The sequence below is a fragment of the Brassica napus genome, chromosome C2 (genome assembly GCF_020379485.1).
Source record: "Brassica napus cultivar Da-Ae chromosome C2, Da-Ae, whole genome shotgun sequence".
Classification (NCBI taxonomy): domain Eukaryota; kingdom Viridiplantae; phylum Streptophyta; class Magnoliopsida; order Brassicales; family Brassicaceae; genus Brassica; species Brassica napus.
The window spans coordinates 30,435,959-30,455,366 of NC_063445.1; the positions used below are offsets into that span (position 1 = coordinate 30,435,959).

General features: G+C 32.9%; 1 protein-coding gene across 1 annotated transcript; it reads right to left on the minus strand.

Moving 5' to 3' along the window:
- Positions 1 to 4,547: 4,547 nt before the first annotated feature.
- Positions 4,548 to 18,694, minus strand: LOC106430863. Its single transcript, XM_048748970.1, has 4 exons — positions 18,434 to 18,694; positions 5,254 to 5,720; positions 4,928 to 5,163; positions 4,548 to 4,675 (listed from the first exon to the last, which is right to left on the minus strand). The coding sequence occupies exons 1-4, from the start codon at positions 18,692 to 18,694 to the stop codon at positions 4,548 to 4,550; spliced, it is 1,092 nt and encodes a 363-aa protein (XP_048604927.1).
- Positions 18,695 to 19,408: the final 714 nt, after the last annotated feature.

Here is a 19,408-nt window from a genome sequence, read left to right on the forward strand (position 1 = left end):
TAATAAATGAAATTTATAACTTAATTGGTGATATTTATGAGGTTACCAACATTCACGCTAATTAAATTTTCTAACTTATCCGAGAAGACCTCCGTGGAAGTCTTCTACGCTAGTTTTTAAGTCTTGTACGCTAGTTTTTGAATACTATATTTAAAAGTGATAAGTGACTTCAAGATATGTAAAAATCATATTTTCAAAATATGTTTTCTCCCTTAATTTTACTAAACTTGACTAAGTTTTTCAACACAAACTTGTAAAAAATGTGATATGCTTTGACTAGTTACTATTGTTTGTTTCCATCTCTTAAGTATTATTGTTATAGACACCAATGATGATTATTGTTATGAGTTGGGAGAAGGGTTAGAATGCTTCTTAAAATGTTGTATCAATATGAGGCTACCAACATTCTTGTTTATTAAGATGAGAAGTAGGCCATTGGAGTTTATTATTGCATATGGGAGATCCAAAGATAAAAAAAAAATGCTATTGAAGTATATTATTTCATTGATTTGTAAATGTGTAAACACATTGTTAGCACATATATTACATCTTGGGAAACATCATTACTGATTTTACAAAAAATTCACAACTAAAAGAGTATACATGCAAATCACAAAACAGACCACAACCAAAACTATTATAGATCATTCCTCTACAAAGACAAGCTTGGACTCCACTTGATATGGAAGAAGACTTCGCCAGAAGACTTCCAGGAAATCCAGACGACTTCCTGGAAGTTGTCTGGAAGAATTCCTTGAAGTAGTCTGGAAGACTTCCTTGAAGTCGTCTGGAAGACTTCCTGGAAGTCGTCTAGCGCATTATATTTTAGACGACTAACAAGTAAGTCGTCCAAGAAGTCTTCCAGATCTGAAAAACCTGCATATCAAATCCAGATCTGAAAAACCTGCATATCAAATCCAGATCTGAAAAACATGCATATCAAAAACCGTTCAAATGACTTAAAACCAGAGAAAATGAGTGGAAGATTAGATAAATCTACCTTTATAGAACACACAAAAATACATATCTAAAATTAATAGATATTGTTGTAAAACGAAGGTTTTAGGTCTGAATATTTCTATGTTTCATTAATAAATAAGTGTTCCATTATATAGGGGATTACAAGATAAGTAAAAAGGAAAGTATCCAAAACCTAAACCCACTAGGATTAGGAAAACTACTAATATATAATAATAGAAAGATAACAATTACAAGGAAAAGGAAAGATGGTTTCCTTTTCTCCAAGCCGCCTCTCTCTCTCTCTCTCTCCATGTCATGGCCGACTCTCTCTCTCTCTCTCTCCAAGTCGTGGCCAACTCTCTCTCTAGTTGTATGGGCCGGTTATGGACCGGGCCGGTTATGGATATCCACTAATTGATTTATAACACTCCCCCTTGGATGCCATAACCATTCAGGATCGTAGTACGCTTCATGTTGCCTCATTAAAACCTTATCAGGAAAACCCAGTGGGACAAAACCATGATGAAGGAAAAAGAGTACAACACGTACTACTCCCCCTGATGTGCACCTCAGTGGAGGTTTCTTCAGTCTACGCATCTGATGCGTGATCTTTCCTGAACGTGCAGGTAGGGAGTAAACAAATCGGCCAAGTTCATTACTGAATCGCAATTGGATTACTTTGACCTTTCCAGTTTCTTCTCATGTCTTCTGACATCGTGTGTGCGTGGTCAAGAAGTGGACCTTTGGCTGTCGAATACTCTTAATTAGGCCGGACAGACTAAACACACTGTGGACAATATATATACTGAGCATGGTACTTATGAACTTATAGTCTCAGGTCGTAAACCTATGTTCCGGTGTATCTACTACACGGATGTGTACCAATGTCTCTGTCCATAAATCTTTCTTTATTATCATCGACTATGCACTAATCTGATCGATCCATATTGAGTCATAGACTTCTTCTATACATGTTTATAACTTGTTTCATGAGTGTTCTAGATCAAGATGTGATCAATGATTATTGCTGTAATGAGATTTATAATCTCATCAAGCTATGGTTCTTCGGCCGAACACACTCATGGATCTCGATCAGTAGTCTCTCTTGCATTTGGTAATGCTATTGCAGTCTTTTATCCATACCTTGATGGTGTCCCATGACCTTTGTTGCCGTGGATCATACCCCGCACCGGAAGATCTATTAGGTCATGGGCCTCGACTACACGAGCTTATGGACAGCAATCATGATGGCTGATCTTTCTTTTCCACTAGCCATGATCAAAGAAGAAGGGCCGGACACCTCTAGCCAGACACCCACACAGATTTAATAAATAATCTGTATCAACCAATTAACCTCTCTTTAGGTTGGTTTAGTATAAAGTAAACACAAGGAATTCAAATCTCTTTTATAAGTATATGTATGGACTGAATTTGGATTGTCCTTATACAATTCCTTTACTAGTAGTACATACTATATGCAACTGTTTTGTTTCAATCCATGAACAGCTTAGGAACAATACTGTTCTTTATCCATGTACAGCTTAGGAATAATGTTGTTTTTTTTATCCAGTGATCCATATGCTGCTTACTACATCAGTATCTAATTTCTTTCTTATGACCTGACCTTTATCAATTTCGAATTTGTGTAGCAGCATCCACCACATAGGAGTTTATCTCCTTATAATTTGTTTCATGGTCTCTGTGAGTATCCTTGTGTAACAAGCTATGATTTAATGCTGTTAGTAGGAAAACATGAACACCTTTACACATTGTGATCATGTAGCATCTCTCACGGTTTCTTATTCCTCACAAGACCCATCTATTTCACTGGTTTATCAGATGGCGTTTCTGTATATGTGTATGGCCAATACGCCTATCTCTTCTTTAGATACTTTAAACCCCACGTTTATCATTTCAATCTAATCTTTAATCTTTATGAGTACTCTTTCGTGGGTTCATGATCCTCGTTTATATCTTTAAACTCAAGTGCTACTCTCTTATGTATCTTTATACAAATATATCTCTTATGTGTCGACACTTATGTATATGGTTCCATTGTGTTCCAGACATGATCTAATCGATTTGAGATTTCATTATCTAGGACCTTTGTCACCTAGCAGCTTGGCGTCCCAAGCTACATGGTTTGGTACCTTAGATGTGTAGCTGCGCAGCCTTTTCTCAATGTCTGGTATGGTTTCTCTTATGACCTCGGATTTGTCATTCTATGCACCTTTCTCTTTTCTTTCCGAGGTTCCTTTATCTTATGGAACACATTGGTCTATCTTGTATAGACTCTGTAGCAACTTGACTGTGTCTCTTTCTAGGACATCAAAATCGTTTGGTGCTAAGCTGGTTATGACTTAATCATTCTTTTCTTTTCTTTTCGGGTCAGTGTCTGGCATCTCGATTAGCTAGCTTTGTATAATCTTTTATTTTCTTTGTTTGGACGTCTATAATCATATTATCTAGTCCGATGATCTTTGCCAAGACAATGATGGTTGATACCATACTATTTCTCTTTATCATTCTTTTCTTTGTACCAGCTTATAACTTTCTCCTTCTAATGTTGGATAGTCGGATTCATTGGTCATGCAATCCGTGTACCTGGCCACAATCTGATCACCCATATTTGGCTCAAGGTCTCTTTAAGACTTGTGGGAGAAAGTCATTCTTTTATCCAACATATATTCCCAATCCTCTTATGACGTTCCATCTTAGACGGCACATATGTATGTGATGGTTTATTCAAAGTCTCTTAAGATGGTGTATGTCTGGTTTATGACCCGTATTCAATCTGAGATGGGAATATCTATGCTCACTTATATGGTCTGATGCATCTTAATTTTATATACATGTAAATTCATGATGTCCCTAAGCTTTAGGATGGATGTCCGAACCTTATAGGTAATGGCCTGCACGGCCAAGCCGTTTATAGCATGGTCATAGACCATGGTACACGAATTTGTAGTGTGGTCATGGATTTAGGGTTTTATCCTCTCTCCCCCTCATGAACATACTATAATTTCGTGATGCTTAGGACAATCAAGCCTAATGAGTTTCCCTTGTGTACATATTACACAACGTGAGATCTTTATGGGATAACTCTGTGTGTCTTTCAATAACAATCTTTGGTTTTAGACTAGGATGGCTAATCCAGTCGTGCCATAAAAGTATATAATTTCGTGGGATATATCAGTATGGTCACCATGGCTCTTGCCTCTTATCATACTGATCTGTAGCATAGTTTTGATCAGTAGATTACATAGGTATAGTCTTGACCACTTTCTTATAAGGGTCTTAGGCGTTTTCTTTCTTTCTTAAATCTGAAGGAACTTGTTTCCTTTTGCCCATTGTTTCTATTTGGAAACCATATTAACTCAATGGGTCATATATTATTGGGTGTATATAATGCCCTTTAGGCAATGCCTTAGCCTTAGATTTCTTACTAGGCTACTATACCGTACTATAATGCCCTTTAGACAATTTCTTTATCAATAAAATCATTCACATTATCAAGCAAAATCAGGCAAGATATAATAGCAATGAACTCAAAGCATTTCATAAAACAATAAGACAAGATGTCGATTTTAGTCTTTGAGACAATCAGAAGTCTCAAAATCCAAGAGGTCGTCCTTTTCAAGGTTGGAATCATCATCAGCAACATACCCGGTATCATGAACCATATGGGCTTCCGGGTTCTTGTTCTTAAGGCTCTCTTGATAGAGCTCACATAGATGTTTAGGGGTTCTACAATTCTTGGCCCAATGGTTACTCATCCCGCATCTGTGACAAGCTGATTTGGTCGAGTTAGATGGTTTGGATATGCCGCCTCGACCACGGCCATAACTGCCTCGGCCACAACCGAGCTCACATAGATGTTTAGGGGTTCTACAATTCTTGGCCCAATGGTTACTCATCCCGCATCTGTGACAAGCTGATTTGGTCGAGTTAGACGGTTTGGATATGCCGCCTCGACCACGGCCATAACTGCCTCGGCCACAACCATAGCTGGAACCACGACCACGGTTATTGTGGTTTCCTAGCCGGCCATATGAGTAGTTGTCACGGCCACGTCCTTTGTTTCTACTACGGCCTTTGCCGTGTGATCTCTTATCATCATGGACGTGGTTGCACTCTTTGGGATCTTTCTTTTCAGCCTCATTGGCTTCTGGTAATGATGCTGTTCCGATGGGTCTCATCTCACTGTTTTTCATCAGGAGTTCATTATTAGCCTCGGCCAGGAGTAGGCACGAGATCAGATCAGTGTATGAGGCGAAGCCTCTCTCTCTATACTGCTGTTGCAGCAACACGTTCGTCGAATGAAACGTGGAGAATGTTTTATCAAGCAACTCTTTCTCGGTTACTTCCTCACCACAAAGTCTCATCATTGAGACTATCTTAAACAATACTGAATTGTATTCATCCATAGACTTATAGTCCATGAATTTGAGATTCTTCCACTCATGTTTAGCCTTTGGTAATAGCACCATTTTCTGGTGATCATATCGTCGCTGTAAAACGGTCCAAAGGTCTAGTGGATTCTCCATGGTGAGGTACTGATCTTTTAGACCCTCAATGAGATGGTGGCGTATAATACTTATAGCCCTGTACCGATTCTTATCAGTCTCATTGTTGCCCTCGATGATAGCATCACCGAGTTCCTTTGACCCCAAGTTAATCTTTGTGTCAAGTGCCCATTGCAAATAGTTGTCTCCGGAGAGATTAAGGGCAACATAGTCTAGGTTTGAGATTTTCGACATCTGAATCACATTATCATTCATAATTTAGGGTTTCACATTGTGATCATGTGGCCGCAAGGCAATCAATAATTTTTGGCCACAATCAAGTCTTATACAATCATGTTTCAAACAATCTAATCGACCATGGTGCGAACAATCATTAGATTCTATATGTGACAAATATATCAGGCCACACGGCCATATAATTTTATGATGCAAACTATTCAAGTTTATACGATCTATATGTCATGCTGGTTGATAATTAAAACAAGACGAATGCAATTCATATTCAGTTTTATATGTTATGCAAACAACCTTAATCAATTGGTTTCAATTATGAAATCTAGGGTTTTGATTTAAACAATACTAGAATTCGATTTTAGCAATATGTGATCAAGGTTTCAAGGCCTTTAGGATTTGATTTCGAGATTCAGATTATACAATCAATCTATCAATCCTACAACCTCAGTTCATCAATCATTCAATTCAAACAAGAACAATCTAGAAACCTCAATGATCAATCGATCAGATAAGGACATCAAACAAAACCGATTTAATTAGCTTTAGGGTTTCTAGGGTTTCGATTCCAGATTTAGGGTTTCTTAATTCAGATCATAACAATCAATAAAACAATCAATCATGTTCTGTGGAATCAATTTCAATCTAGTGATTATGAGATGATCAGTTTTAGGTTATACCAATTTTTAGGATTTTATCAAGAACATAGGATTTCCATAATAATGGATTAGGGTTTTAGGGTTTGATCATTACGTTCTCAGATTAAACGGTATACCTTTGTTTGTAGGGTTGAAACCGGACCACCAAAGAAAATGGATGAACCTCGAGCTGCACACGGACGGACGCGAGCTGGCTGTCGTCGGATGTGAGCTGAACGGGACGGGACGCGTCTGCTTCCTATCGGGTTCGCGAGCTGCTTCCTATCGGGTTTGCAAGCGGCTGATCAGGATTGCGAGCTGATTAATTGGGAATGCGAGCTGGCTGTGATGCGAACGAGAAGCTGAGGTCGTCTAGGATCAGGAACACCTTAGGGTGGGAGCTGATCGGATGCTGACGAGTTGGAACGCGAGCTGAGATGAATCAGGGTTCGTCGGGATTAGGTTAAAATCGCCGGCTAGGTTAGGGTTTAAGGGGTTGGCGATTTTAGCTTAGATTGCAGAGAACAATCGTGTTGATAACGTGTTGTAAAACGAAGGTTTTAGGTCTGAATATTTATATGTTTCATTAATGAATAAGTGTTCCCTTATATAGGAGATTACAAGATAAGTAAAAAGGAAAGTATCCAAAACCTAAACCCACTAGGATTAGGAAAACTACTAATATATAATAATGGAAAGATAACAATTACAAGGAAAATGAAAGATGGTTTCTTTTTCTCCAAGCCGCATCTCTCTCTCCATGTCATGGCCGACTCTCTCTCTCTCTCTCTCCAAGTCGTGGCCAACTCTCTCTCTAGTTGTATGGGCCGGTTATGGACCGGACCGGTTATGGACATCCACTAATTGATTTATAACAGATCTACCTTTAAATGAGTGGAAGATGAGAACCATCTGATTAAAAACCTGCAAAAAAAAGATAGATTAGTGAGAAAGACATGAGATAAAACTGAAAAATTCATATAAAGTTTGGTGTTTTCAAGTCAAAGAGATTAGAGTGGGTTTGAAGAGTTTTAGTTTGGGAAAAAAATTAAGAACTTTGTACAACAGAAAGTTACCAAATGAAGGAAAATCAGACATAAAAACTTACCAAAACGCTCAGATATGTTATGAAAGGGAGAGACATGGGAGAAGACTCCGTCAGACGACTTCCAGGAAGTCTTGCAGACGACTCGTTTGGAAGACTTCATGGAAGTCGTCTGGAAGACTTCGTGGAAGTCGTCTAGCGCATTATATTTTAGACGACTAACTGGTAAGTCGTCCCAGACGCCTTCCAGATCTGAAAAACCTGCATATCCAAATCCAGATCTGAAAAACCTGCATATCCAAAAACGTTCAAATGACTTAAAAACAGAGAAAATGAGTGGAAAATTAGATAAATCTACTTTTATAGAACACACAAAAATACATATTTAAAATTGATAGATCTACCTTTAAATGAGTGGAAGATGAGAACCATGTGATGAAAAACCTGCAAAAACAAGATAAATTAGTGAGAAAAACATAAGACAAAAACAATAAATTGATATAAAGCTTAGTGTTTATAAGTTCAAAGAGATTAGAGAGAGGTTGAAGAGTTTTAGAATGATGAACATTGAATTTTTCAGCCATTTGAGAGAAGGAGAGAGAATGTGTAAATTTTTTTTTATATAGGGAGACAAAAAATCCAATTAGGTAAATATTTTTGATTCAGACGACTTCCTGGACGACTTACAAGTAAGTCACCCAGAAGACTTTAATATTTTTAGAGGAAAACTAAAATAGAAGACTTCCTAGACGACTTACTTGTAAGTCGTCTGGTTTAAATTATTTAAGCGGGAAAATATTTTCTAGTCGGGAATATTTGGACGACTTACATGTAAGTCGTCTGGTTTAAATTATTCACCAGACGACTTACAAGTTAGTCGTCTAGACCCTAAACATAACCCTTAAACTTCATTAACTAACTAAACACTTCATAAAATCAAATTAAACTTCAAAAGTGTTTACTATACACAAAAATAAACACTTATTGGTAAAAATTTAATTTTTCAAAAAAACATTCAAGCTTTTCAAAATCTAACCCTAAAAATACATACAATACTACAACATATATTGTCAAACCATAAAACCAAAGAATATCATGATTACTTTCACTCATCTATGCTGAAAACTATTCAATTTTATAATATCTTAATTTACATTACTTAAACTGTTTATAATTACATGATTTTAATTTTTCATTTGTCAAAATATTTTTTAAAAATTTAAAAATTATTTTTAAGATCAACTACACCAGACGACTCGTCTAGACGACTTCGAGCATCTCAGACGACTCAGACGGCTAACTGAGGCTATATTCGTATAAATGGCTTATGTTTTTTTGTTTGGTCACAAGGGGCTGACTGTAATTTCACAAGGCTTTTAGGTTAGTTTTCCATTTGATTCGTGTTTGGGTATACTTTTGCAATCAAAGTCAAGTTTTGAGTCATATTTGGTAAATCCTCCTAAACATAAACACCTATTAAAATAAAATTATTTATTCATATAATTTTATAATCATTGTATCTTATTATAGAAAAAAATTAAACCTTGATCACAAATGTTTATGTGAGACTTTTAACAGTTTTAGTAATTTATACTCGTTTTGAAAAATTCAAAATACAACATATACAAAAAAAATCTAAATTTTTATTATATGATTAATGTAATTGGGTAATATATTTTAAATATAAATAATTAAACCAAAATGATAGAAAGTATACATATTGTTAGCAAATTTTTATTAAGTAAAATCTTTAATCGCCACATATATCTTAATCACATTAGGTAATTCCGTAGGTTTTATTTAAGGAAATAATATATAATAATTTTATTTTGATAAATGAATGATCCATAATATACATACTATATAATATAACATTCCCTAGCAATTTAATTTTGGACAAACAAAATTCTCAATTGATTCTCAAACCGCCACGTAAGCAAAATTAGCATTCTAATTATATGACAACTCAACATGACACTTTTTTAATTAGTACAAACTACAGGTTATAACTTCTTAAATGTTTTTCTATAATATATAGGGGATAACTATTAGTACTTATACAAATTAACAGAATTGTAAGTGGTCTATAGGTTTAGATATGCAACAAGTGTAGCTTTGGTCATGGGTTCGATTCTTTTTAGGAACAGTTTTAACAAAACAAAAACGACGTCATTATGAATTTAACAGAGATTAACCCCGTTAACTCAATATGTTAGCCATTTTAACGACGTCTTAAAATCAGCTAGTCAAGATAAGTTAGGGCTTTAAATGGTCCACGAGAAAGTTCATGTTTTTTCAACCAAACTTAAAAGTGGATGATTGAAATGACACTAGCTTTTGACCCGCGCGGTTTCAAAAGAATTATAGTTTATATCAATATATGATAATATAGATACATAAATTTTACCATATTACTTTGTGTTTTATATAACATGTGGATATATAACATTTTAATTGTAATTGGATCATCCATATAGTATATTTTTTTTCTTTGAACACATATTATGTGTGTTTACAAATCTTCTAAATTCGTATCTTTGTATCGATAACCACAGAAGACATTTTTCTTACAGAAAATTTATTATTGTTTGGAAAAAATAATTTGCAAATGTTTTATTTCTAATTACTTTTTATACAAGAAAATCATCAAAACGTGAAAAAGATATAAAACATAGTTATGTGAATAATATAAATGGAGAATAAATAAATAAATACATAAATATATATATAAACTATTAAAACGCAATATAGGAACTCTTATTAAAAAAAGATAGATCTGTATGAAATCAATATATAGGCCAAGATTGGGCTTATATGTTGTTGGGTTAACGTTAAATCAAATGCCATAAATAAATAATGAATGGTCCATTTAGAACCCTAAAAAAGATCATAACCTTTTTGATATGATGATTACGTCAATATAGGAAACAAAAGTTGAGATGTTTTTTTTTGTTTTCGAATAAACAAATATTTAGTTATGATCTTCTGCGGTTAATAGTGATTGCATCGAATTAAAAATCGTTTTTTGAATGGCAGTGAGTTGTCGAAGGAATATAGCATATTTAGTTTAGATTTTGTACACAAAATAATCGAAAATACGCCAAAAAATAAATTTGCTAAACCATAAATTAGGTAAACCATAAATTAGGAAAATAGCATATTTAGTTTCGATTTTGTACACAGAAAAAATATGAAAATTCACAAAACCATTAATTCGCTAAACCATAAATTAGCTAAACCAAACCTTGATTATATCTATATACAAAATGTTGGTATGCATAATCTAAAAAAATATAGACAGAATATAAATTGGCTAAAATATAAAACCATAAACTTAATATCGATTAGATTATGGTTAAGAAATTGTGATGAATCGTTTGGTTTGGTTTGTAATGGGTTAGCTAATAGAAAAAATCTATTACAAACCATAGCTTTAGTGGAGTATTTGATTGGAATAATATAAGGTATGTGCTGGTTGGTCAACTATTAAATCTTGAGTATTGGTTTCGAATAGTACTATAAGATACATGCTTGTCTATTTAATTAATAAGATTGTGTACCGAACGGGATGGGTTAACGTTTATTTGGTATAAAAATGAATGGGTTAAGGAAAGTGTAAAACTACTGTGTGTTTTGATCAGTGGCATTTCCTTGTAATTATTTAGGAAAACTCAGGGTCAAGTACTATTTGTACTCCTGTTTTAATTGTTTAGATTTTTCCCGATCTAAAATAGACCAAATGATCTAAAACAATTCTCACACAACCAAAACTATTCTATATAGATCAAGAAAGTTTAAATGACTATATTGTCCTTAATAAAAGTGCATTCTCAACTATTTGATCATCTTATCTTACTTTTAATCTGAGCCCCACAAAAATGGTGTATATAATTATAATAACGCCATTAGTGAAAGTGCAATCTGAACGTCGAATAATATCATCTATGTTTTAATCTGAGTCACACGATTTCTCTTCTCTCATTCTCTCTTCGGTTGGTACCCGCTTCCTCTTTTCTCAATTGTAGGATCATTTTTCTCTTTTTCAGTTACAAACACACATTCTCTCTCCTCTCATTTGGATATGTATAACTAGTATAACTCGTATAACAAAAAATGTTAATAACTGATATAACTAATATAAATAGTACGATTGGTATATAAATTATGTTACAATACTTAAAGGGCGATATGAAGCTCTCTAAACAATGACACGTCGTTTAAAAAATTCAACGAATAAGAAAGCTCCAAATGGCCACGTCAAACCATTGTTACTTGACACAGACTTTACGCAGCCAATTATGTATTTATGTGGGCTGATAATATTGAGAACTGACCCATTTTTATGTAAAACCTATCCCCTCGCCGGCGACTTACTACAATCGTCTCATGGTCTGCCTCCAACTCCTCGCCGTTACTACCGATTTTGATTCTCCTCAATGAGCCATAAAGCTTATCACTTAACTGCAGAAATCCAATCGGCCTGGATTTATTTCAATCTCATCATCTCCCCCCCCCCCCCCCCCCCCCCTATATATATCCTTCATCTATGGCCCCTGCAACTATCTTCTTCAATGATGAGCTACGTTTTCGATTGATACATTTTTGAGAAGTTAGGCATACAGCGAAAGCTATAGCTTCTTAATTAGAGTAGAGCTGCTTCTCATAGATAAATAGGTATGTAATATATTTTTTTTGTAAAGAGATAATTTTGTTCCTTAAGTTTAGATCCGCTGAGTCGAACCATTCAACTTACAAATATCCAGTGGGCAGTTTCTGAGTGAACGTCCGGTACCTTATGAGTCTCAAGCACGCACGCGTCGAGTTTTGGTTCACTTACAAATAAAAGAGTAAGCATTTGAAACTCCTTTAACAACCAAAAAAAAAACAATTGTATTGCATACTAACCTCAATCTTAATTTGAATGAACAATTGCAGTGGGCCTGTGAGACTGTGATGAATGTTTACTTGCAGGACAAGGCTGCGAAGTTCTACTACAAATTCAGCGACACCCGCGAATACTAAACATATTAGAGGCAATCAGTTCCCTTCTTATTAGTTAGTGACTTACTGTATGGTATAAACATAGACTCCCCATTTGTTGGCCAGACCTTAGCTATCTTTTCTATATTCCATTTGTTAACCCACCTTTCAAACCCACATGGAACTTTGCCCTCAGCTACATTGATAAACATGTACCTACCACAAATGAGTATCTCTCCTGGAGTACAATCCGGTCTCATTCAAATTTATTGTTATGAACTCCATCTGATTCAAAATATATATGTATAAGGTTGGCTCAACCAGACGTTGCTGCCATAGCTAATGCGTCAGAGGTCACCAAGGTTGCGACAATGATTGTTGCTGAGATCTTAACATGAACCCGCTAAGGTACTTTCTAGAACAAATAACCATACATACTTACTAGGTTTAACTGTTTACGAATTTCCGGCAGGTACCATTGATGATGTTGAGACTTGAGAGCGACTCTAACTGGTACTACATTGCATGCAGTGACTGCCAAACTAAAGTGAACAGAGGTCCGACTTCATTGATATGCCCAAAATGTAGAAATGTGAAGGCTACTGGAGTTGCAAAGTATTCTATCCCTATCCTCACATTTCTGCATCGAGTAGCCTTTTATTCTAAGTTGTTTCGTCTTTATTATAGGTACTGTACTGATCTGTCGTCTACGACAATGACGATAAGGTCACTTTTGTGCTACTTATGATGCTGGTCCTGAGCTCACGGGAAGGCAGGCGTTAGAGTTAAACTGATAACTATTTTCAGGTCACTTTAAATATTCTTAATTCACGTATGCGGTTGTGTAGTCTCTGTAGCACCTGTTGTGAATGCTAGGTAAATGGAGACTTGGATGGGTGCTCATCAAGAGTAGCCAACTCCCCAAAGTCTTGTGGTTACCATTGGACAAGCCCACAAGTTCAGAGTGAAGGTCCCAGACTACAATTTCACAACAAAAAGCAGACCATATCTATCACTTAGGTAGTCTCTCCTGCTGTCCTGCCAGCTGTAGCACCTGCCGTGTAGATCCAAGTCAACGCAGGCGATGATAACGAGCCAATTCTAGGGGCAAGTGTTGCTTCAAAGTCTTCCTTACATTCAACCTGCTTTGCAAGTTTTTTTGGTGAGGCATGTGCCCCAACTAATGTCAGCGAGGATAAGAAGGAAGCCAAGCATGCAAGACTTAGTAACTAAAAGCTCTCAAATTCCACTTACCTACTCCATGTATGCTTCCTGGCACCAATGACTTATCCATTATCTTATGTCTATATGGCTTATGTTTTTGTCATTTTCTAGAATTTCCATGTACCCTTTAGCTATGTTTGGTTTATCTTCGTTTGACAAACCAACCTCCACCCCAAACATCATCACTTAATGGCTTACCTTGCACAAACATCATAATTTCCAGACCAGTCTTTAACTACACAGCTACATCTTCGTATCTCATTCGTTGCAAAATATTCTCTACAATAACTCTTTTTAATAATCGTGGGACCCTAGATTGGAAACGTACGAGATTTGGTGAGATGTGTAACGTTTACCTTCAATGTAATTCCACCGTGGTTTACATCAATTTTGTGAACTCTTTGATAATAGACTGAACTTACCTTACAGGACATCATGCTTGGAAGAAGAAGAAGCAATCTCTGCTACACTGTCAGAGCAATTGGCTAAGGATTAATACATTGATATGAGTTTTCTCATGAGCCTGGAAAAAAACACTGATTATAACAGAAATGAAAATTTCGTACATTGATATTGTTCCATTCGAGCTTGCGTCAGGGCCCACATTTATTCCTACAGTTTTTGTACTGTTCCTATAATTTATGTACTTTGTTCTCCTGCCATTTCATTATTGCTTCTTCGTCCCTTTGTGTCATGGATAGCCCTGGGACGGATCCGGATATCCGGGAAATTTAGGGTATCCGGATCCGGATCCGTCGGATCCGTGGATTTAATATCCGGATCCGGATTCGTGGTTTCCGGATATCCGGGTTTCGGATATCCGTCTCGATATTCTATTATCCGCGGATATCCGGATCCGTCAAAATAATTAAAAATAATTTTTTTAACAAAAAATACAATTTTTTTAATATAATACATAAATTAAATATTTATAAATATATTTATATATGTTTATAATATTGTAAAAACTAAAATATAATATTATAAGATTAATTCATGTATAAATATTAATATATCAAATATAAATATTAATAAAATTTAAAAATTTAATGTATTTTAAAAATATGGATCCGAATCCGGATATCCGGACCTAAAAATTAAGATATCCGGATCCGGATTTGGTTTGCACGGATCCAAGATTTTACTATCCGGATTCGGAACCGGGCACCCCGGATATCCTATTTTCGGAGCGGATCCGGAGCGAATCTCGGATCGAATCCGGATCTCGGATAACAAGTCCCAGGCCTAGTCATGGATGTACATCATATTTATATCAACTTCCATTACAGTTTTAACAAAGAAAAAAAATACAATTACTAAAGTCTATTAATATACATGTAATTAAGATTGTTTTTACCAAGATTCTAAAAACCATCCTATAATTGTAGATGATGAATCAAGGAATACAAATAAGTTTCCTATCTCGGCATATTAAACAGTCTAACTATATCATACTCGTATTTGAATTCTCGCATAGATCGATTCATTGTTTTTTCAAAAAACTTAATAGACATTATTCGAAGGCTTAATGAAATTAAAAATAGAATACAAAAAAAGTTCTACATCACATGCAATAAGACAAACTTAGACTTCTATTGGTTTAGTAGTTTCTGGTTTTAGTTTGAGTTTTAGATAGTTACTAGGTTTGGTTCTTCATTTTTATATTGTGTTATGGACTTTCAAATTTTGGTTTTAGTTTTAGTTTTGGTTTCTATATTTACAGTTTGGTATTAAAATTTTAATTTTTAAATTTAGATTTTTACTGTTTTTTGTGTTTTGTATTTTATTGGTTTTACAAAAAAAAAATTCTAAGATAACTCTTTTTAGTTTATTTCCACCAAAAGAATATCTAAAGAGAAAAATGATCAAAAGAGAGTTTATTAAATGGTAAATATACACTTATACTTATATGATTAACTAATCTAAATTCAGAGAAAGAATATACATTTACTAAATGTTGATATATATTATATTATTATTAAAAAATATCACAAGTATATATAGTATGTTACAAGCAGTTTTATTAATATAAAAAAAACTGATTTGCCAATTTTATAGGAATTGTTTTGGGTTAAAATCTTGATTGATTGTTACAAAGGTTTTTGATTCCCTTAAATCATTTTTTTAGAAATCTAATAGGATAATACAAGGGTTAATTTTTGTAATACAAAAAGAAATTAAATAAATAACTATAGGCTATATAATATTATAATATTATTCTATTTTTATATACATATAGAATAGTTTATGTGAATATAATATACAATATATATATATATAGAGAGAGAGATTACATATTTCTTATGTTCAAAGGAAACTAGAATTCAACAAAATTATGTCTAATTTGAAATTGAAACTAAACTATACCATATAAATATGTACTATAGTGTAGATTAAAAAAAAAAAAAATTGATTTTACTATAAAATTTTAAAAATATATGTCTGTTTTAAATTTACAAAACATGTTATGTGTGAAAAAGCTATCTTTTTAATATGTGAAACTAGATCTCGACCCGCGAAACCGCGCGAGTTTTTGTTTTCATTTATTTTTATATAAATATTTTGTTTTCAATTATAAATTGGTATATATTATAATATATGTGTCTATCAATCTTTAAAATATAATAAGTCTACGGTATATTTTTTTTATTGAATAGATTATTTTAAACTTTCACATGTATTTGTATCTTCTTCTATATATATTTTCGGATTATTATTTCATTATTAAAATCGTAACTATATATATAAAGATTAATAAAATATTTTTTTATTTTCATATTCAAAGATAATGTAACATTTCACAAATTTAGAATTTTTTTAAAAAATTAAATTTTTTGCTTCATAAATTTATATTATCGAGTAAATAATTAAATATTTAATTTTTGTTTAATTTTTAAATTAAACTATATACTTTAAAATTTGTTTTCATTGTTTTAAGGTAGTAAAGATTAATCATTGTTAGATAATATGATTTTTGTTATTTAAAAAAAAAAATCTTTATAATTTTAAAAGTTAACATCGACAAATATTTAAATATTTAACATATGGAGGTTTAGTATTAAAATATTAAATTATATCTATTTAATTTATACTATCTATAAATCCAATAGATCATCGATTCTTTAAATCCAATTATTGATAGCCCAATAAAAATTTCTAGTATGCCCAAAATTTAAATGATAAGATTAGAGATTAAATGTAACATGACTTTATAAGAATAGATCCATTATGTCTATTTTTTAAAAAATTACACATGAATCAAGATTGTGACTTCTGTTTTAATATATAAGATGCAAAAGCAAATAATTGTGTTAATAAAAAAACTAAAGCAATGTAGATGGGGGAGACATGCTAAATAAAAAAAAATAGCAAAAATTAACACTACATATAAGGGTGATTTAGAAATTATTATATAATGTATACGCTATACTCTAACCATTAAGTTGTTACATATATTTGGCAAATTGAAGTTTTTTGGTTATACAATCAAATTTACGATATAACAATGGTTTTTGCAAAAAAGAAAAAAAAAAACCAAAATTCCTACTAAAACTAAAAACAAGCAACACTTTAATCCAAAATACTGTTACAAAATTGTTTTAAGGAATTGGATACATACTGAAACAAAACAATTGACGTAATAGTACAAAATGTAAAATTTTCAAATTAAAAATATAAACCACACTTTAAAAATTAGATACATACTCAATCAAAACAATTGCATAATACAAAATATAAACTCTTAAAAACTAAAATATATAATCCGCAAGAAAACTCTAGTATAATTAATTATACGATTATTGTAACTGACACGACTAGTAAAACAAGTTTTCCATAAGAAATAAATAAACAAATATTTTAAAGAAAAATTCCATAAAAATACTCTAACTAAAATTTTGTAAGCCTTTTGATTCCCAAATTTTTTGCTACCCACTTTAATAGCCAAACTAATGATGTTGTTCATTTTAATACACTTAATTTTTAAAAAATGTTCATTTTAATACCCAAAGTATGCTCATTTTAATAATAATTTTGAAACAAAACTTAGAAAATCTCTATATTTCAAAAAACAAATCTTAAAATTTTCAGATTGTATTTTAACTTTTAATAATAAAATCAACTAAATTTTGGATAATCTTAAGCTTTTGCTAATATTATTTTTAGTTTTAATTTAAAATTTAGTTTGTTTTCTTAAGTTTAAAACTAATTTATTTATTTATTTTATTGAAAATCACTTTTATCAATTTTAAAATACTATCCACAATTTATTTAATTTTGTTCTTAAAATTTAAATAAAATTTGAAATTTTTTAAGATTTAATTTTGAGTTTTAGGTATTTTTTAATTTTGTTTGAAATGTATTAAGTTTTGGAAAACATACACGAAATATATTTTTACGAAATTGTTGATATCATTGTAATCGGGAAAAGAAAACTAAACACAAATAAGTGGTACCACTGAGCTAACTGTATTTATTATGTGGTACAACTACTATTTTTTTTTTATTGCAAAAAAACAACTATGCACAAACTGATACAACTCAAAAACAAACAACTATGTACATCCGGTACAATTAGAAAACTCGTACAACTAATTGTTACTTTATTTAGTATTGTTTTAAATGTGCATCACATTGTAAATGTACATCACATTGTAAATGTATATCATGTTTTAAACATTTAGGTTGAAACACTAGTGTCGAGTAGTTGTACTAGTTATACTAGTTGTAGTATTCTTAAATATTATTGTGTAGTTGAACCTGTTGTATTAATTATACCAAAATACCTGTAAATTTTTAGGTTGACTTCGTGATTTATGGGGTTTGCTAACGGGCTTAAATGGTGAAGCCATTGATGGTTTCTGGGAAAGACCGCCTTGAAGGTCCGATGGAGATGTGGTTTCTCTCTTGCGGTTCCTAGCCTGTTTGGTTGGATTTGACGAGGACCCATCATGAACACCATTGTCGAGCTTCCTCTTCTTCACCACGACTTCACTCTTCTTCGCCGAATCTCTCTTCTTCTTCACCACGTCTTTCTTCTTCTTCGCTGCGGCATCTCTCTTCTTCACAGCAGAGTCTTTCTTTTTCTTCATCGCGGTGAGTCTCTCTTACTCATCGCCAATGCTCCCTCTTTCTTCTTTTTTCTGGTGACTCGCATTTTTGGAACCATGGTTGAATACTTTTATGGCTTCACATCTACTTTTTTGGCTTCGAAAGGAAGAAAATGAAGATGTTTTTTCGAAAACAGTACACCTAGTATAACTTGTAAACAAATCATTATCCAAATCAAACATTATTAGTTATACGCATTTTACTTGTACCAATTATATTGGTTATATTCAATCTATTTATACTAGTTATATTTGTTTTAGTTTTGCACTAATTCAAGTTGTAATAGTTGGAGTTGTACTAGTAATACTCTGCGTTATTTTTTATTTTGAATCTCATACGTAAAAGATGAAATTTGATTCTAAATAAGATATAATTTATTAAATACAACTACGGATCGATCGATTTGGGATAAGAAAAGAAAAAAATGGTGAATAGTTTGAAGAAATTTTTTGATTTTGTTTTAAGTTGAAAGAACACTAATGGAGAAAAAAAAAAGAAAAAATAAGAAGAAAATTCAAAGTTGAAGTTGGGTCGCGTTTTGAGTTTGAATCCGAGTTGGATTTTGGGTGGGATAGTAATGACATGTATTAGTAAATATTTTTAAGTCTTTAGATTTCACGATCTTAATTTTAATTTACTTAAAAAAAATAAGGGGTCTATTATAGAATTTTTGGTGGTCTTGTTCCATCATTTGT